The 20,807-nt window shown below is 35.4% G+C and overlaps 1 protein-coding gene across 1 annotated transcript in view; it reads right to left on the bottom strand.

Annotated features, from left to right (window-relative positions):
* Positions 1 to 3,048: 3,048 nt before the first annotated feature.
* Positions 3,049 to 20,807, bottom strand: part of ERBIN (erbb2 interacting protein) — a 105,457-nt gene continuing 87,698 nt past the window's right edge. The window contains exons 23-26 of the mRNA XM_044663502.1: positions 13,618 to 13,827; positions 12,291 to 12,383; positions 7,849 to 7,923; positions 3,049 to 6,233 (exon numbers count right to left, since the gene is read on the bottom strand). Of these exons, the coding sequence (XP_044519437.1) occupies positions 6,126 to 6,233; positions 7,849 to 7,923; positions 12,291 to 12,383; positions 13,618 to 13,827 (486 nt within the window). The 3' untranslated portion in view covers positions 3,049 to 6,125. The remainder of the gene's footprint in view (positions 6,234 to 7,848; positions 7,924 to 12,290; positions 12,384 to 13,617; positions 13,828 to 20,807) is intronic.

Below are 20,807 nucleotides of genomic sequence, written 5' to 3' on the forward strand. Positions count from 1 at the left end.
TCCTTCAGATTTTTTCCCCTTTTAATTTCCATGATATTCTAGGTCTTTGGTTCTTTCTGATTGTTATTTTTTGCTATTTTTCTAGCTTATAAAATAATTTTGGGGTAGTTTGATTGGTATGGCACCGAATAGGAAAAATTATCATTTTTATTATGTTGATTCAACCTCTTCATAAGCAATTGTTTCTTTCAGTAGTTTAGATTTCACTTAATTTATGTAAAAAATATTTTGTAGTTATGGTCATATAGTTCCTGGATTTGTCTTGGCAGGTAGACTACCAGCTATTTTATAGGTCTCCTTTACTTTTATATTTAAAAATTGCTTTTAGCATTCTTTGAAATTTTTTCTTAAATTCCAAATTCTCTTCTTCCTTCCAGTCCCTCCCCCATCCATTGAGAAGACAATGCTGTTAATTATACATGAGTTATGGAAACCATATTTCCAAATGATAAGTATTGCAAAAACCTTTTCTTTCAAAAAGTTATCTCAGTTCTCCCTCTCTTAACCTTGCCTCGGATATCTTCCCGTGACACTCTGATGATTGACTCTAAGAATTTATTGCATGAGGTAAAATGTCCATAAACACACGGTGCCATGTCTTGGTTATGCTAGAAAGGACTTTTGCAAGGAAAACCCTTTGGAAACTAAAAAAATAAATATTATGGACTTCTAGGAGAAACAGCCTACCCATGGTTCCAAAATGTCCTAAGAAAGGGAGACAGGAAGCTGTATGTGCCCCTGATAACCAACTTGAACATCCCTTCAGACTCCTGGTGGAAGCAGAGAGGACCCCTTGATGTCACCAGCCTTGACCATTGTGAAAAATAGCCATCTATGTGGAGAACTGAACTGGCCAATGCTCCTATAGATGCTATAGTCCATCCCAAGCCCTCCTTCCAGAAGTGAGAAGAGAATTGCCTTTCTTTTTATCAGTGATTAAAAACAAGGAACCGCATATAATCGTTTAGGTGGGTAATTCCTACTATGATTTTAGAAATTTAGACCCAGTTAGTAAATTGTGTAAATCAATTGTAATAATATTAACCATAATAGTGGAAAGGATAGATATAGTGTATGTAGTGTATAGTATCTTATAGCTACCAATTAAATTAAGAGCTTCCATTATTAGCACTGAAATGTTAACTGCACAGCTTGACTCAATCTTGATTCTTGATGAAGATAACAAATGGCCATTGTCAGTAATAGAAATTAGGAACATATTACAAAGACAAGACGGTATTTGCTTTTGTGAAGGATTTACATTCATTATAGCTTCTTCAGAGAGGCACCTTAGGTTTACTCCCAACATCAATATAAGTTATCTGATTATGTATTTGTAGTGTCAGAGATTAATAAAAAATGTATCCTGATCAAATGGACTCCCATATTTTCTGTTATTGTTACTTTCAAACTACAGTGATGAGACATGCTTATGACATACCATGAACAAAGTATATGTACTTTGGAGATTGAGACATTTAACAGAAACTTGATCTTTGTAAATCCTTCTGATGTTCAAATAGATGTCTTAATTGATGCTAAATCATCAGAAGGGCAAGAGCAAATGGGGGAAAGGGAAGGGGGAGAGTTGCCTGACTTAAACCAATTTTATTAGAATGTATTAACTCTTAGCAAAGATTTCCTAAACATCAGAGACATATTCAAAGCATATGGTTTTATTAAGCAATTTTGTTGATTGCTGTACATCTAAATGAGATCTTTGTCACAGGCTGGGGTGTGATGACCTCCAGCTTTAATTTCCCCTGATTGAATGGACCTTCAACTCAGGATGATGCCCCAGATTTATTTTTTACAGAAGACCCAGAAAAGTTCTCACCATTGAAATGTTTGACATAGCCAAATGGTTCAACATCAGAAATTATTATGGATTTATTAATGGAATTGGAATTAAAGATATATTACTGTCTGCCTTTGTACTTTACCAGAGCCAGGAGCCTTTCAATCTGACTTGAAGATGAAACTGTTGTTTGCCCTATTAGACTTATTATTCCTTAAGAGTATGGATGATTTTCTATTTGGATGCCTAGCAATTAGCACAAAGGAACCTTCCATCCAATCCATCCATTCACCCATTCAATCACTCCTATAAGACATTCACATCTTCATGTAGTCCTTTATGTAGTTATAAAGTTATATAATTATATATATGTATATATATGTAGTATATAAAGTTATAAAGACAGATCTTTAGGTAGTTCTCTTCCATCTGATGCACAAATTTACCCTTACTCAACTCATCCTACAGACCTAGATGTCTCAAGTTCAAGACTCCCTTTTCCCTTTGGAATTGGTCTCCTCACTTTTTCCTCTTGGAGCTGTTAATTTTTTACATAGTGGTGGGTCACAGTTATTACTTTCAAAATATCTTCTACCTTTTCCTGTGTTCAGGGATTCTAATGTTTTATTTTCCCTTATTCATGTCCATTTCTTTAAAACCAAGGCTGAAGGCCAGCTTGTGGACCACAAATAATCTTTGCCTTCAACATAAATGCTGTTTAAAAATTTCACAAGTTAAGGTTATGCATCTCTGCAGCATAATTGCCTAATAAAACCCCTTTAATTAATTTGCTTTAATACCTCCAAATTAAAAAAAAAAAGTAAATTACACATTTTGATACTGCATTTTCCTGGGTCCCGGGTCATAACTTGCCTTCCACAGACAATTTCAAATATCATATTCCAGTCCCACATCCTAATCTCCAAGAGCCCTCCCCAAGGTAGTGTTGCTGTTGCTTTTTCCTAAGCTGTAGATAGTATATTGGCTTCATTTTGCAAAGCAATTCTACTTGTAGCAGTTATGTATGTGCTCAGAGCTGGTAGTGCTGTGTGGATATGACAGAATATGAACAATGCCTGTGTATAATGCTGTATGAAGGCCTCTCCTTTCAGCAATTCTTGTTTTTATATCCTCTACCTTGCACCTTCCCCATGTTTAATGGTTACTTTTGTGCCATCAAACATCTCAATAAGTTGTACTTCTAAGTGCTTTGGTGGATACAGAAATGATTGTTAAATAAACCACACAGCTTTAAAGATCATTAGTTTATTATCTATTCTTCAGGTATTACCTCAGAAACAATCTAATTATATACAAAAATTTGGAATGTTGAATAAATGCTGATTGATAAAAACATTACATAGCTGTTGACATGGGAAAATTTTGGGGAAAATTACAGCAAATTAATATGAAAGGCTGTGTTTCTTATTGCTATGATTGTGTTTAGAAAATGCTTTCAAGTATGTATAATATATACACACAGACACACACACATCCACACCCATACTCATTCGCATCTCGCATCGACACCCATGCTTTTCAAAACTCCAGTCCAAAAAGGTCAGAAAAATATTTACAAAATAAATACAAGAGAAATTCCAAAATTTCACTATATCACTCAAACTGAATCTTTAATGAGCTGTCACAAAATTTGGAGATAATACCATGGGTTCATGTAATTTTATACTGAATAAATTATTCTCATGTCATTTTTATTAATTAAAAAAATCCCAGATAAGAAATGTAAAGTACTGCAACTGAGAAAGTGTTAGTTCTGGTTTAATTTTCTATTACATAGTCATTAAATGAAATTAAATATTTAGGGGTGGTGGTCCTTATTTAGACTGGATTTGAAACTAAATGACTTTACTACTTTTTAAAACTACTTAAACCTATGTTTCTCCCTTTCCTGATGGAAACAATCATCAGAACACTTTAATTATATAAAAATCTTTACTTGCTAAGCAAAATAACATCTGATGTTAAGATTTTTAATATTTTGGGAATGAGTAAATAATGTGGAACTTGTGCAGTTTTTCATCTCATTGCACATTTCCAGTAACAAAAACTGGAAACTTCTTGCACTTATGGTATTTAAATCAGTTATATGATATACAGAAAATTAAATTAAGGCCAGCTCACCAAAGAATCAGTTTGTTTGGACTTTCACTCTCTAAGACCACAGGCTGGGTAGATGATCAAATTAAATGAGCAGATTCAGGACAAACTACACATATTTTGTGTATTCCCTTTTAAAAAGGCAGATTGTGATTTAAAGCAATGAAATGTGAATGTGAACATTTTGCAAATGCCAAAATAAAGAGAAGTCAGGAAAGAAATGTGAGAATAAAGGGAACACTGAGGCTTGTGATATAGAAGCTATGTTTGCCATTCTTTTCTTTAGAGATTACAACACACGTACAATAAGTGAATTTTATCAAAATACAACACATTTCTTCTAATAAAGCCAAAAAATCAATTCCTATGTAAATATTACTGAAAATCAACTAAAATGAGTTAAAATATACAAAGAGTTGTTAAAGGGTTTCAATTAAAAAATTTAAAACTATACAGTACAATAAGCCATAACAACTTGAAAGAAGTGCAATAATATTTGAGTTCATGTATTTAAAAAGTACTGCCTATTTACTTTATTTTGACTAGCAAAGAACATTTCTTTCCAACTCACTTTTCCAAAAAAACCAAAGTAGGTTGGTTTGTTTTTTTTCACTAGCCCTATATAAAAAAGTCTTCATTACATTTGGGTTGAAGAACAATGTGTATCAGTTTAAAATCGTCAACTTACATTTCTTAATAATTAAAAATGAATTGCAATAACTGAATATTGCTCTAATGAAAGGCTAATGACTAGCCTAGATTAAAAACAGTTATTGGTCTTCTATGGCACTTTTCCCTGGTCCAAACAACCATGCATTAATTCTTACCACTGCACATTATTCAATCTCTACTCAATTACAAAGGAGAAAAGATAGAATAAAATGATTCTGGTGAGCAAAATTAATAAACATACCATCAAATATTTTATACAGTAATAAGGAACAAAGGCAGTCGGTGGTAAATCACAATTACATTAATATAGTTAGAAACCCTTTAATGACTCTGAAGTGTCTAGTTCACATTTAATGTTACCTGTAGGAACAGCCCTTAATTGAACATCATTACAAACTGGTAGGTCGAAAGGACCCATTCCTTTGCTAAATAACTTTCCACAGCAATTCTCCATCACTGTGCCACTGTTTCACAAACTTGCTTTGGTTACCTAGCTCCATGCGTATTGTTTTCTTTTTTAATTTAACAAGGCAATGCAAGGCCAAACAAAATCAAGATGGTTTTCCTAACCCTTCCTGCATCATGCATTCCATGAGTGTTACAGGTAACACGACTTAAAAACTGGCCATTTCAGTTTCATTTAAAAACAAAACAAAACAATATCTATAAATAAGCTTAAAATGGAGTACTGATTATGGATCAGATAAAAAGTACCACCATTTGCACAAAATCGGGATTCTCATGTATGGGGGTACAGATGATGAGTCAAAAAATTTCATGTGACTAAAAAAATAAAACTTGAATCACCAATAGCAGATGGATAGTCAATGGCTATGGCAAGAACAGATCCTGTAGAGCTCAAAATGTAATTATAGTCTTTTTATTAAAAAAAAAAAAAAAAAAAAAGACATTACATGTTTTATTGCATTACTCTTTTGGTAGACAAGCATTTTTTTCCCTTTGTTTCCAGACTGTGATAGGAAATAACTGTTTTATCTAGCCTTGGAAATGAACCCAACCAGCACCACCTTCATCTACCCATTCATCTATACAATGTGCACGTAGCAAAAACCAACATTTCAAATTTCTTGCCCACATTTACATAAGTGGTTTCAGCAGAAAATATTAATACCAGGTGAGGTGAATAAAAAATAAAGGCATAAAAAGCTACAGGACAGATAGCCCTGCCATCAGTCTGAAGCTCTCCAACAGCCTTGCACAGTTTAGTAATGTGTATGAGTTATCAAAAAATAAATCTACAATCTATACAAGAACATGGATTTGTTCTTGTAGCCTTGATTGTTATAATGTTTAAAAATCTAATGAGATTTATTCACCAGGTGATTCTCCAACAGTTTCCTGTATGTTCCATACAGTGGTTCTTGCCCTCTAACCACAAGTTCAGAATTCCATTAATGTACAAATTTTTCACATAATCTTTCGAGTTCCTTTTCATATAATAAAAAAATAGTCTATTCAGTTCCCCCAGAAATGTCTTGCAATGAATCTTGCCGACTTTTCCTTTAGTCCACAGTGCTTATGAAGAAACCTCTCGTATAATGATGAGTTCAACTGTGTTCTGGAAAGTCTTTAACAAGGATACTGCTTGTCCGTGATCGATATTGATAAAACTGTAGCCATTAGCCTAGAATGATAAGGAAATTTCTTTGTGAAAAAACACTCCAAAAAAAGCAACTTATTTGCATGTATTCTAATGCTAATTCTAGATTGCTTATCAGAAAGAAACAATGAATGACAAGCAAGAAAAATAACTACTCAATAACATTGATATTTTAAGGAATCATCTATTTTCAGGATTTACAACAACATCCTAGTAATCTTTTCAATAAAGATCTATATCTGGGGGTTAAGATGGCTGCAGAGTAGAAGCAGGGTGCTTAACTCTCCTGAATGACCCATACATGATAAGGACACAAAAACTAAATCCAGATGAATGAAAGGACCCCCCCAAATAGGGTGCAGCATTGAAGGTACAAGGGATTTGGGCATTTCGACACTATAAGGGGGTGAAATAGCTCTCACTAAAACGTGAACTGATCAACCCAACCCCACCCCACCCCACCTACAGTCCCAGAGCCAGCGCACAAGAATTAGAGCAAGCATGGGGCATTCACCAAGTTCTTGGCAGCTAACTGGGATCACTAGGGGCTTGCTCCTGAGAGCAGCAAGATTTAAGAACCCAAGAGAGACTTTGAGTGCTGACCTAGAGCAGAGGGGTGAAAGACTGTGAAAGCAGCGCACTGAGACTAGTAAAAGAGCTTTGAGCAAGCAAGGGGACCACCAGGAGGCTTGACCCTGAGAACAGCTAGACTTGAGACACCAGGAGCCTAAAGAGCGCAGACCTTGGGCATGAGGATAAAGCTGAGAAGGGCAGCACTGCACTCTGAGTCAGGTGAAAACTGCTCCACAGCTCTATACACAGAGAGCCTGCCCGCCTCACCCAGACTGAGAAGGAAAAACCAACATAATAATGGCAAGCAATGCTCAAGAACTAACCAAGAGAAAAAAACAAGAGGAAAGCATTAACACTAGGTAACTTTTACACAGAAAAAATCCATTTACACAGAAGCTATACAAGGTATCCTAGCAATAATGGTCAAACCTCAGCCTCCTCTCTTTGGTCTCTGGTCCTGGTGCCAAGGATACCTGGGACTAACAGAAGGATTTCCTTGGTGGTTTTTCCTTCCTTTTTGCTTTGTAAATTAGAAGAAACAATAGATTTGAAAGAATGTGTATATAATCCCTATCCCTGCCTAACTGTGAGCCACATTTTTGTTTCCAACCATCCTGAAGAGAGGAAGATGTCGTGTGTAGTCACAGCTGGAAGGGAAGCAAGGTTTTCTAAGGGATGGGAATCTCCCATCTCCACACACACACACACACATACACACACACTTTACTCAGTTCTGACCAGACAATACAGACTTAGTCCAGCCCTACTCAATCCTATCATTTCCTTTAGACAGGTTGTCTCTAGCCTTAGAAAAATATCAGGAGAAATTCTAAGCACTTGTTTTTTACACATTTACAATTACACATAATTTCCCCCAAGGTAAAAATTTTAAATTTCAAGATACTAAATTAATCTGTTAAAATACAAGCAAATATAGAAAACATTTTTTTCCTGAATTTGCTTAAGGACAATATTAAATTATTTTCATGCAGACACATATTATGCAGCTCAATAAGAATTTTAGGACAGAAACATGAAAAAGTATAAAAAGATTTAAAATAATTACCTGAATAATTTTATCTCCAGGTTGCAATAATTTTGATGCTGGCCCATCAGGTTGTACCCTGGTAACAAATATGCCCTATAACCAAGGAAAAAAAAGATAATTTAACTGAAAACATAAATAACAAGGAAGTGGGGAGCAACTCCTTATTAAGTTCTCCTTGGTACCTTTTCTCGGTCCTCCTTAGCAATCCTTCCTATCAGCAGATGTCTTTCAACACTTATCAATGAGAAGATCAAGGTCTTCTAATATAATTTCCTTCAACAACTCAAAATTTCTCTACATCTTGATAAAGATTTTCACTTCATTTCCAAGACTAACACAATTCTATTTAGGTCTGTTCATGTTCAAATCTACTTTACTCTTCAGCTCCTAGAGTTATCGGCCAATGTTTCATTATATTTCTATTAAGGACAGCCTGTATACAATCAATCAACAAACATTATTTAAGTGTCTACTTCAGGGCAGGGTTAGGGATACAAAGCAGAAATCATCTCCTCAGCAAAGAGCTTACATAAAAAGATAAATACATATTAAAAAAAAAGAGAAAAATAAAATAGAATATAAAGAGAAAAAGATTATGGGAAGGAAGGAATCAGAAAAGCTGCCTGTGGTGTTGTAGAGAAGAAGGGGGTGAGTGAAGGAGGGCATCTTAAGTAGAGGAAACAGGAAATGCAAAAGCAGAGAGAGAGAGGAGAGCTAAAGAGGGAAACCCAGAATAGCTGGACTTTGGAATGCAGGAATAATGTGCAATGGAGATAAGAGTGATTAGTTGGGGCTAGTATAAAAGGGCTTTGAAAACTATAAAGATGGGGCAGCAAGGTAGCACACTGGAGAGTGCTAGACCTGGAGTCAGGAAGACCTGGATTCAAATCTGGTCTCAGATTACAACCCCACTCCCACACCCCAGACCCTGGGCAAGTCACTTAATTCTGTTTGCCTAACCCTGGCCCTTCTCTTTTAGTTGTTGCTAAGACAGAAAGTAAGGGTTCATTAAAAAACAAACTATTTCAAAGATGTGGTTATATTTCATATTAGAGGACACAGAGAGCCACTGGAGTTGACTGAGTAGGGGAATAAAATGATCAAGTCTACGCTTAAGGAAAATCATGGAAAATCAGTTTGGCAGCAGAGATGTCAAAACACAAAGCCCACTTGCCAATGCCAGCAGATCAGATGAAAACTTAGAAATATTTAACAAAATAAATAAGTACAATTATTAATATGCTGTTTTCTAAGTCAAGGAGCCTGAGGGGAATCTTATGCAAAGTTTGGGACCTAGAGATAAATGAGTCTGCGGCTGCAATAATCCAGGGAAGAGGTGATGAAGCCTAAACTAAGGTAGAGAGAAGGGGTCTGTTGGCAGAGAGACACTGGAGGGATAAAATGACTAGATTTGCCAGTTAAGGGAGCAGAGTCAAGAATAACTCCACAGTTGGGAACCCGGGAGACTGAAGCAAGAGATGTGGCAGTCGGGAAGAGAGGTGAGTGTGGGACATGTGAGCAGAAGAATAAACTCAGTTTTGAACATGCTGAGTTTGGGATTTCTTTGAGAAATCAAATTTGAATTGGCCTTTATTTCTTATCCTCTCAGACGCCTTGCAGTCTCTGAAATGACTATGTCATTTTTTTGCACTATAAGAAAAAGAGTCTGTACCCTTGAGTCCTACTCTTGACTCTGGCAAGTAACTAATGACTTGATATATGTGCTGCCAAAGCAAGCACTAACTAATAACTTGGGGCAGGATGATGGATGAAATAATTTCTTAGGTCTTCTCCAGCACTAAATTTCTAGGATTCTATGTGTTATCCTGACTCTTTTATTTTTGGTCAAAAGTATTTTCTGCTTGGAAAAATTTTAGCTATAAAAATTCTACATATCCTTTTAAGGCACTTTTATTGGTACCTTTATGCATGAAACTTTCTCTAGCTCAGAAACCAGGTACAGTCTTTCCTTTCTCTACAAACTTGGATTATTCCCCTCAATATACTTATTACAGTCTGTTTATCTTTATACTTATTATGTACCTATTTCTTCTGTTCTAGTTTAAGCTTATTTTGGTCCTCTTTCTTTCAAATTGGTCAAGTCCAATAAAATTATTTGAAAGGAACAAGTATTAAACAACTGATTAAAAAGTTAACGAAGTTCACCCATAAAGGCAAAAGCTAGGCTTGTCAGAGATGTTATAAGAGGGGATTCTAAGTAATGTATTCTAAAGTGGGGGTGGGGGGGGCAGCTGGGTAGCTCAGTAGATTGAGAGACAGGCCTAGAGATGGGAGGTCCTAGGTTCAAATCTGACCTCAGAGACACTTCCCAGTTGTGTGACCCTAGGCAAGTCACTTGACCCCCTTACCTACCCTTACCATTCTTCTGCTTTGGAGCCAATACACAGTATTGACTCCAAGATGGAAGGTAAGGGTTTTAGAAGAAAAAAAAAAAAAAAAAAAGACGACGTGAGAGGGAAAGATAGGATACCTTTGAGGGTTCCCACTGCACTCCAATTTATAAAACCAGTGGAAAGCTCACTAGATTCAATATCATAAGTTCAAGTACTAGCTCTTTTATTTATTAAATGTGTGACTGTAAGCAAAATTATTTAACCTGAATTTCAGTTTTCTTTATCTATTTGTGGATGGAAGAGAGACATATATGAGAAGAGGCCATCCAATACTATTCCCTCATTTTATTTTAAAATTAATTTTTAAAAAAGTAATATTCCAAATGTTTATAAAACCATATAAAACCATGGATTTCCTTAAAGAAAAAGTATGCATTACACTAATGAAATCACAAATCTTTTATATGGTTACTTCTCTTCATATCCACATAATAGATCCCATCCCATCTTTCCCAATTTACATAGCATATCATCAGGAAGGCAATCATGTTCATATAAGTTAAAGTCTTTCATGTTTTATATCTTTATGTTCATTTTCTAGAGGTTAACATTATCAGTTTATTCTTCTAGTATTAATTCTGTAGCTGTCTATAATGTTCTCCTGGCTCTACTCATTTTACTGTTCATTATCTTGTGTAGATTTTCTAGGTTTAAAAAAAAATCAGTCTGTGTACTGTTTCTTATGACAAAGTATTCTATCACAAGCATATACCACAATTTGTTTGGCCATTCCACAAATGATAGGTATCCCCCCAGTTTCCAATTCTTTGCCACTATGAAGTGCTATAAATATTTTGGAACACATAGGTTCTTTTCCTCTTGCCCTGGTCTCCTTGGGAAAAAGACCTAGCATTTTAAAATTCTTTGGGTATAATTCTAAATTGTTCTCCAAAATGGTTAGATCAGTATATGGCTCAATCAAGAGGGCATTAGTGGGGACAGCTGGGTAACTCAGTGGATTGTAAGTCAGGCCTAGAGACGGGAGGTCCTAGGTTCAAATCCAGCCTCAGACACTTCCCAGATGTGTGACCCTGGGCAAGTCACTTGACCCCCATTGCCTACCCTTACCACTCTTCCACCTAGGAGCCAATACAGAGGAGGTTAAGGGTTAAAAAAAAAATTTTTTTTTAATTAAAAAAAAAAAAAAAAAAAAAGAGTGCATTAGTGAAACATGGGAGCAGAAATCCAGAAGAAAACAAATGATTTATTCCTTGTTTATGTGTGTATGTTATTTGGATTTTGGTTTTAAAAGATTACTCTATTACAAAAATGAATAATATGGAAATAGGTTTTGAGTGATACTATATGCATAACTCAGTGGAATTGCTTGTCAGCTCCAGGAAGGGGGAGGAAAGAGGGGAGGGAGAGAACATGAATCATGTAACTATGAGAAAAAAATAAAAAAATTAAACCAACAAACAAAGAGTGCATTGGTGTGCCAGTTCCTCCACATCCCCTCCATTTGTCACTCTGCCTTTTTGTCATTTTAGCAAGCTAGTTGGATGTGAGGTGATACTCAAGAGTTGTTTTGGTTTGCATTTCTCTAATTAATAGTGATGAGGAGCATTTTTTTCATATACCTATATATAACTTCGATTTCTTCATCTGAAAATCATATCTTTTGTCCATTTATCAATAGGGGGAGAGATCTTATTATTATAAATTTGACAAAATTCACTATATATGCTCCCTCATTTTATAAATGAGGAATGAGAGACTCAGAGCTGTTACCTCTCTTGCCTATGTTCACATAGGTAGACAATCTTAGCTTCTCTGACTCCAAATTCAGGACTCATTGCACTGTATAATATTAATACCAGCATAACAACTCATGATGTTACTATGAACTTTTAGAGATAATCAAGTCATTTAAGAATACATATAGTTGGGGGAGGGGGGGACTTTGAGAGGGTGAAGGGAAAAGAACATGAATCATGTAACCACAGAAAATTTTTTCTAAAAAATAAAAAAATTAAAAAAAAAAAGAATACATATAGTTAATGAAATATATAGGATATTTTAAAAAGAAACACACACAAAACTTACATCATCATCAGGTCTGAAAGGATTTCCTCTTCCCCCAACACCACCTGATATGCTAAATCCAAGTTCAGGATCCTTTTCAATTCTTACTCGAATCTGAGGTTTATGAAAATAAAGTGAACTATTATTGTGTTGTTTCAAAAAGACCCATAGCAAAACTGAATACTTACCATCTAACATACCCCCAACTTCTCTAAATTCCAAATTTAAATTTTGTTTTTGAATTGAGTCCAAGTAAAAAATGACAATATCTACAGATTCTTTTAAATTAAATTAGGTCACTAACAATGTGAAACTAAGGCAGACAATGAATTAAATAAAATGCTGTTAATTAGTTAGTGAGTTAATAGCACTACTAGAATTAGAAAGCATAGCTTCTAAATCTGTCTATTGCTTAGAGTGCATGAAAATATGGTATCAATTAATTGAAGCTCTAATACCTTTTTCAAATTAATTTAATGAACAGATTAAGCCCAACAAACTTACATTAAATGAGCATTCAGGGTATCAGATATAGAACACAGAGGTATACATGCACATGGCTATTCTCTACTATGAAATAAATATGTCATATTCTGTTTACTGTTGTGTGAAATATCTACTTAAAAGATTCCTTCAATGGTTTTTGGAAAGAAGAGTTCATTTTTGAGATTTGAATATATGCTTTCAAAGAGGTGTATGTTTTAAATTGAATAAGCTTATAATTATCTCCATAACTATGTTAATAAAATGATGAACTAGAGAAAAAAACAAAAAGCATTCCTGCTCTTAATTTCCAGTGATACCAATAGATCACACATCACTCTAGGCTACAACAAAGAATGACTTATAAATTTTTAAATGACTATTTAAAAAACTTTCATTCTCAGGAAGGGTGTGGAAAACATAATCCAATTCTAAAACCTAAAAAACTAAGCTCTAATATAATAATTTAAAAAAATAACCCATCATGCTCAATATTCTGCTATTCAGTTTGTATTTAGTAGGTCATATCACTGTTAGTGGGACAGAGCTTAGGAAAACATCTGTCTTCTAAAATACAGTGATGCCCATGATTCTGAATTCCTTGAACAAACCAGAAATTAATAAAGGGGGAAAAGTATCTTCCTAAAGAGACCATGGACTCATGTACAAAATTTAACATATGAAACAACTGAGCATCTAGACAAAATTATAATACTATGCTAATAAGTAAGTAATAATAATATAATAAATCTATATAGATTTATTTATAATCACATTAAAAAGTTATCAATTTCTACAATTCCTAGGTGAAATACATCAAAGGCTCATTCTAATACTTGAAATATATTTTTTTTATTGTTCTTACCTCTTGTTTTGCCAGTTCATGGACTTGTCTAGGAGAACATTGGGACTGTATATATGGAGGCTGGTGGGCCACTTTCAGCATCAAGTAATCAATTAGTTGTTCTCTAGAGGGATGCCTTGCCACAGATGCCTGAGGAGGGGGGTGATGGACTTGACTATAATTTGCCTGAGGCCTGGAAGGCTGGCACATCTGTCCATTACTCAAAGGCATCTAAGGAAAACATGGAAGTGTCTTCAAATGACCAATAACAATGTTTTAACACATTCTTTGGAATTTCTTCTTAGCATAATGAAAATATTTGTGTTTAGCATTATACAAACACAAGATGTCATTTAGTAACATTTTTAATATAATTCTGAGCATTAAGCTATTAAGAAAAAAAAAAGCTGTTGCTTTTCCTTAAAATAAAGACATCAACCCCTTGGCCTAAAACAAGCATCCAATAAATACTTGAGTGATTGTGGTTTTTAATTGATTGAAAACACTGTGATTTAAATGAACAGTCTGTACAAATGCAATAACTTCCAACCAAGTATTAAAAAAAGGTTGAAACAATATGCCAAATGTGATTCACAACTGAACTACATTCATATTGAAAGGTAAAATTTTCTCCCTTATATGCAACTTCTCTTAACTTCCTACTAACAATGATTAATTTTATAAAAGCAGGATTGCCTTAGAATTCATTGTATTTTCCAATTCAGTGAGTAATATTTTCTAAATATCTCTATTTCACTAAGACAAATCTTTAATTAAGCAAAATACATAATTTTAAATTGATTTGCTTTTCCCAAACAGGATTAGTCAGTAATTCTAAATTCTCTCAGTCTTAACAGACTGTAATTCCAAAGGGGTAAAGTCTTTAAAAGTTTTGGTACAGGGGGCAGCTGGGTAGCTCAGTGGATTGAGAGCCAGGCCTAGAGACGGGAGGTCCTAGGTTCAAATCTGGCCTCAGACACTTCCCAGCTGTGTGACCCTGGGCAAGTCACTTGACCCCCATTGCCTACCCTTACCGCTCTTCTGCCTTGGAGCCAATACACAGTATTGACTCCAAGACGGAAGGTAAGGGTTTAAAAAAAAAAGTTTTGGTGAATTTTTCAAAAAAATCAGTTTATTTTATAGAATAAGGAGAAAAAAATCCCTACTGAATGATTTCTGTATTTAATTTTTAGAAATGATGACTAAAAACTGCCTTTGTAAGAAATAACACTGTTAAACTAGTGGGGAAAAAGTAGTTTTTAAAATAACATTATCATTCATATATACTTTGTTAAATATATCCTTTTCTATTTAACAGGAAACAAAATGGCTTAGTTATGCTTAAGAGATTTTAAGATTTTCTTACTGATCATGAATGCCCCAATCCTTCCTTCACATGAAAACAAAGACAATATAAACTGAAGATAATATAAACAATCCCTCTTTCCTTTTAGTGAGTAGAAGTAAAAGCTTATCACGAAAATCTCAAGAGTGGCACCCTCTTCATATGTGAATTTAATTGTTATCAAAAGAGCAAAAGTTATTGGGAGAAGTGTTGAGATTCTGGTATTGTGAAAAGCCAGCTCTTACTAGTGAAGGAGACTTTTCAAAGGTACTTTTCTGCTATATATTGTACTGTACTTGAGCTATACTGAAGACAATTCTGGGGTTACGAGAAAAAAACTGTTTTTGTAAAAAGGACTTAGAAAAAATATTTCCCTTTTCTTGACCTCTTTAACTGTAGACATAGGGGATCTTATATTTATGAGACAAAATCGTAGTGACTGGTTTGGATATACCTAGTATAGATTTAATGTAATTTATCTGTGCTGGCACAACTCTGATTTAACCTATTTATTATAAACAAATTCTCAAGAGATGACAATTAGTTTTTAGTCAAGATTCTTCCTATAAGCATTAACTCTCTCCTGTTGATATACTTTTTTTTTTTTTACAAAAAAGAAAAGATAATTTACATATGTAAACTCATATGATTCTGTGAGGTAGATAGTGAAATGATTATTCCTTTTTTTAAGAGATGAAGTAATATGGGCTCAGAGAAGCTGAGGAATACATAGCTGACACTAGCAAACCTGAGTCCTACAACTACAAATTCAGGGTTGTTCTGTTTACTGTATCATGCAGAGGAGAAGCCATGTTCACATAGGAAAAGAAAACTAACCCTCTAAGAGAGTGCATAATTAATCACCAAATGAGTAGTCTAGAGAGATTCAGATGGAGCTCAGAGGAGGAAGGGATGAAAAGACCAACAGAACTGGAAGGTATGCCTGGGGATCCTGTCACTAATGAAAATGATAATGCAGAATGAGAATGAGGGTCTATAAATGGAAGAGGGAGGCTAATTTCAGTTCAGGGCAATATTCTACAACATGAGGAAAGCAATGGTTGGTGAACATTTTAGAAAGGAAGCTATGACAGTCAACAGCATGGTTTCAAGAACAGGTCATGACAGAGTAACCTAAAGTTCCTTTTCTCTTGCCAGAGTCACTATCCTGGTACATTGTGGAGTGCAGCAGATAAAGGACTGACCACTGAAGGATTTGTCTTAGTATGTTTAGTATTCTCTGCCTACTACCAATTCAATGAGGGCTTGGTGAATCGGTTTTGAGAAAGGAGTGAAGGAGGATAGTTTTCTCTCCTATGTGTGTCCTAGGACTCCTAGGAGTCTTTCCTGTCTCTGCCATGTTTCATTTTTCCTGATAGGTAATGATGTATAAGAAACTGTACGGACTAAGTTATGATGTCATGAGCTTTGAGAATTTGGAAAAAAATATTCAGTCTCAAATCCTCATTAATCTAAGATCAAGGAAGAATCAAATAAAGCAGAGATAAAGCAGAGAGAGCAAGGCATCCTGTATTCCCTGGCACAGGATATTTTACTCTACCACTTTCATGTCTGCTACTTTAGTAGCTGTTGCCACAAGGAAAATCAGAGATTTTATTTCTTTGAGTCTTATATATGTACCCTTAGTTCTGGTCCAGCAACCAATTAAAAGATACCCTCTCTTCCTCCTCCTCACCCTCACAAAAACCACATGGTAAAATGGCAGGAAACAGAGAATACCTGCACATATTTTGAATTTGGGAGGGAAAGATCTCCATCACAGATTTTCAAAGTAGGCTCACCAAACTGGGCCTCCAAACCTCTATGTGGATTGGTAGTGGGCAGAAGAGAGTGCACAGGCCCCCAGGGGCCAAGCCTCCCTTCGGCTGGGTAAAGCTTCTCACCAAGCTTCTCCTGCCATTCTTGTTAGCATACAGATATCTAGTTAAGACAATAGTATAGCTGGGTGAATTTCAAACTGTTTGAATGATTCCATATGAAGAATAGTAATTCATGACTCAATATCAATATAGATGGAGGTTTCTGGAAGAATGCTCCAGAAAGCTGTGTTACAATTTGACATTTTTTATTATAAGAGAATGAGATATTTCGTGGTGGCAAAGAACTAGAAACGGAAGGGATGCCTGTCAATTGCAGAATGGCTGAGCAAACTGTATTACATGACTATAATGGAATATTATTGCTTTGTAAGAAATAATAAGCAGGAGGAATTCAGAAAAACCGAGAAAGACTTACATTATATCAGCAACAGTTATAGTGTGTGATGAACAACTATGAATGACTTATCTATTTCTAAGCAATACACGGATTGAAAACAATCCCAAAGGACTTAACCTTGCTTACCTGGGGGGGAGGGGGAGAGGAATGGAGAGACAAAGAGACCCACAGAGAGACAGAGTGAGGGACAGGAAGGGGTTGGGAAGAGGTACAACCTTAAAAATGTTAGAAAAAGAATGCCAAAAATTGTTTTTATATTTAAATGGGGGTGGGGGTGGGGTAGCTCAGTGAATTGAGAGCCAGGCCAAGGGACAGGAGGTCCTAGGTTCAAATCTGACCTCAGACACTTCCCAGCTGTGTGACCCTGGGCAAGTCACTTGATCCCCATTGTGGTAGGCCCATACCACTCTTCTGGAGCCAATACACAGTATTGACTCCAAGATGGAAGGTAAGGGTTTAAAAAAAAATTTTTTTTTAAATGGGAAAAAAATAAACATTTAAGAAAAAACCAAAAGTAAGTGATTGAGATAAATGTTTAATGGCATGTTTATCAAATTTACAGATTAAAGACAAAGCTCAGAGGGGCCAGAGAACACAGACTCAGATGGGCTAAAGCAGTGATTCCCAAAGTGGGTGCCACCGTCCCCTGGTGGGTGCCACAGAAATCCAGGGAGGCAGTGATGGCCACAGGTGCATTTATCTTTCCTATTAATTGCTATTAAAATTTAAAAAAAATTAATTTCCAGGAAGCTAAGTAATATTCTTTCTGGAAAGGGGGCAGTAGGCCAAAAAAGTTTGGGAACCACTGGACTAAAGGGCTGGGCAGAATCTAGTATGATAAAACTTGAGTATAAGATGTAAAGTGGTAATAAAAAAAATCATCAATTTCATAAATCTAACACATGGAGGGGTGTTTAGAGCTTGATATGACTTAAGATTTGGGGGTTCAAGTGGACCACAAGCTCAATATGAATTTACAAGATGATAATGGCAATCAAAAAAAGGTAAAAGAAATCTGGCTGCATTTAGAGATGTCACTTCCAGAATGAGGGAAGTGATGATTTAGTTGTTCTCTACCATAGTCAGATAACATCTATAGTTTTATTTTCAGTTCTGCAGACCATATTTAAAGGAAGGAACTAATAAATTGGAGAACATGCAGGAAAATGATCAAGATAGTGAAGTTCTTTAAGATGTCATATGAGAATCAGTTGAAGAAATTGAGATTCTAGAAGACTTGGGGGCACATTATAGTTATCATCAAAAAGACTGTATCAGGAGATAAGTGTGTTGTTTTTCCTTACTGGTGGCAGTCAAGCAAAGGCTAGATTGGGTTGTAGGCATTATTACTGTTCCAAATATGTTTTGTATTACATGGCTCAAAAATTCTCTCCAACTGTACTGAATCCTGACCTAATTCTTGAGCTTCCTAAACTATTTGTAAAACACACACACACACACACACACACACACACACACACACACACACACACACACACTCTCTCTCTCTCTCTCTCTCACTTATGAAGAGTATGGACATAAAAGAAAAAAATTAACTTGAAATTTTAAATTTTTAAATGACTCAAATCTGTTACTAAGAAATACAACAGTGGATCAATAGAATAGAGTAGGTATACAATACAAAGCAATAAATGACTATAGTAACCTTGTGTTTGATAAACACAAGAAACTGAGCTTTGGGGGATAAGAATTCACTATTTAGTAAAAATTTCTAGGAATACTGGAAAGCAGTCAAGCAGAAAGGTATAGACCTATATCTTACATTGTTTACCTAGATATGGTCAAAATGGACATATGACTGTTATGGATAAGAGAAGATATATGACTGTTATGGATAAGAGAAGAATTTATAAATTAGAGAAAGAAAGCATTGTAGGATGGAAAAATTTTACATTAAATAAAAATGGTTTTGTATAATGGACTTATATCTCAAATATATAAAGAACTGAATCAAAATTTTAAGAATTCATCACTCTCCAATTTAGAAATGTTCAGGCAATTTTTGAAAGAAAAAATTAAAGATATCTATGACCTTATGAAAAAATGTTCTAAATCATTACTGATTAGAGAATGCAAATAAAAGTAACTCTGATATGTCACCTTACCTATTGGACTAAAATGTTAGAAGGGGAAAATGAAAAATGTTGGAGGCAATGTGGAAAAATTGGGACATTAACATACTGTTGGTGGAATTGTGAAATGATCCAACAATTCCGGAGAGCATTTTGGTATTCTTCCTGTAGAATTATAAAACTGCATATACCCTTTGACCCAGCAACACTGCTCTCAGGGGAAAATGAAAACCTATATGTTCTAAAATAGTTATAGCAGCTCTCTTTGTGGTGGCAAAGAACTGGAAATTGAGGGGATGACCAACAACTGGGGAATGACTAAATAAACTGTGGTAAAATAAAAGTGCTACTAAGAAATGACAAGTAGATTGATTGGGGGGGGGGGGAAGATGGAAAGATTCGCATAAAATAATAGAGTGAAATGAGCAGTATATAGTAACAGCAATATTGTTCAAAGAGTAAATGTGAATGACTAAGCTATTTTGAGTAAAGTATTGCAAAAGAATTCTTTACTCTATTGTCTATCCTGAGTTAACATTAATTTAAGTATAAGCTTGAACTAGGTGGAGGAGCTCACAAACATCTTAGTGAATTCACACCCTACTTAGTGCTAGGTTAGAAGCTAGCAAGATAGCTCCAGGGATAGCAAGAGAGCTCTACCCTTTTTTCTAACTCAATCACTTGTGAATTCTTTTGAGAGTTCAGTTCAATCAGGAATCTTGTGAATCCTTTTGATGAGAAATTGACCTTCAGAAGGTGTCAATCCCATAGACACTTCCCCCTGAGCAGTGACAATTTGGAAACTGTGATTGGCCCCTGTGAAGAAGGGAGGAGACAAGAAGTCACCATAAAAGCAAGCCCTGAATTCTGTCTGGGAGATGGTCTTGGAGAAGATTGTCTGAAGAGATTGTCTTCTGGAGATAGCCTTCTAACTGGGGAAGAGTCTTTTGCCTTCAACTTGACCCTGAAGGAGCTCCAGCTGAGGACCCTGGACTGCTTTCTATTAGGACCAACACGTGAGTGAGTGAAAAAGGCTGACTTTCTTTCCCTGACTTGTTATGGAGGTACTAGCCTCCAGAGAGGCCCCTCATCTTGGAGGAGGCCTCATGGCTAAAACCCTTGTTTAATTTACCTCTGGACCTCCTTTGCTGGGGCGTCTGAAGCCCTGCCTGGTTCGAACCAGGTCAGAGTAAACATCTACTCTTTGATTTTCTCACTCTTTCTCCTTTTGTAAATGCACTACCATAAAAAAATTATTTGGAATTGATTAATAATTCCTGGTGACCACACTCTTCTGGCCCTTACAATATAAACTACAGAGGACTTATAAAGGAAAATGATATCCATCTCCAAAGAAAGAACTGATCCATGGAAGTGTTTAAAAGGGGTAAAAATCATGGTTGGACTGAATATAATAGAGGGTGGACGGGAAATGATTATCCAATTCCAAATGATTTTTTTTGCAATTTACTTATAAAATATAGGGAGAGAGAGAGAGAGAGAGAGAGAGAGAGAGAGAGAGAGAGAGAGAGAGA

Source organism: Gracilinanus agilis, chromosome 1 (assembly GCF_016433145.1).
Source record: "Gracilinanus agilis isolate LMUSP501 chromosome 1, AgileGrace, whole genome shotgun sequence".
NCBI lineage: Eukaryota > Metazoa > Chordata > Mammalia > Didelphimorphia > Didelphidae > Gracilinanus > Gracilinanus agilis.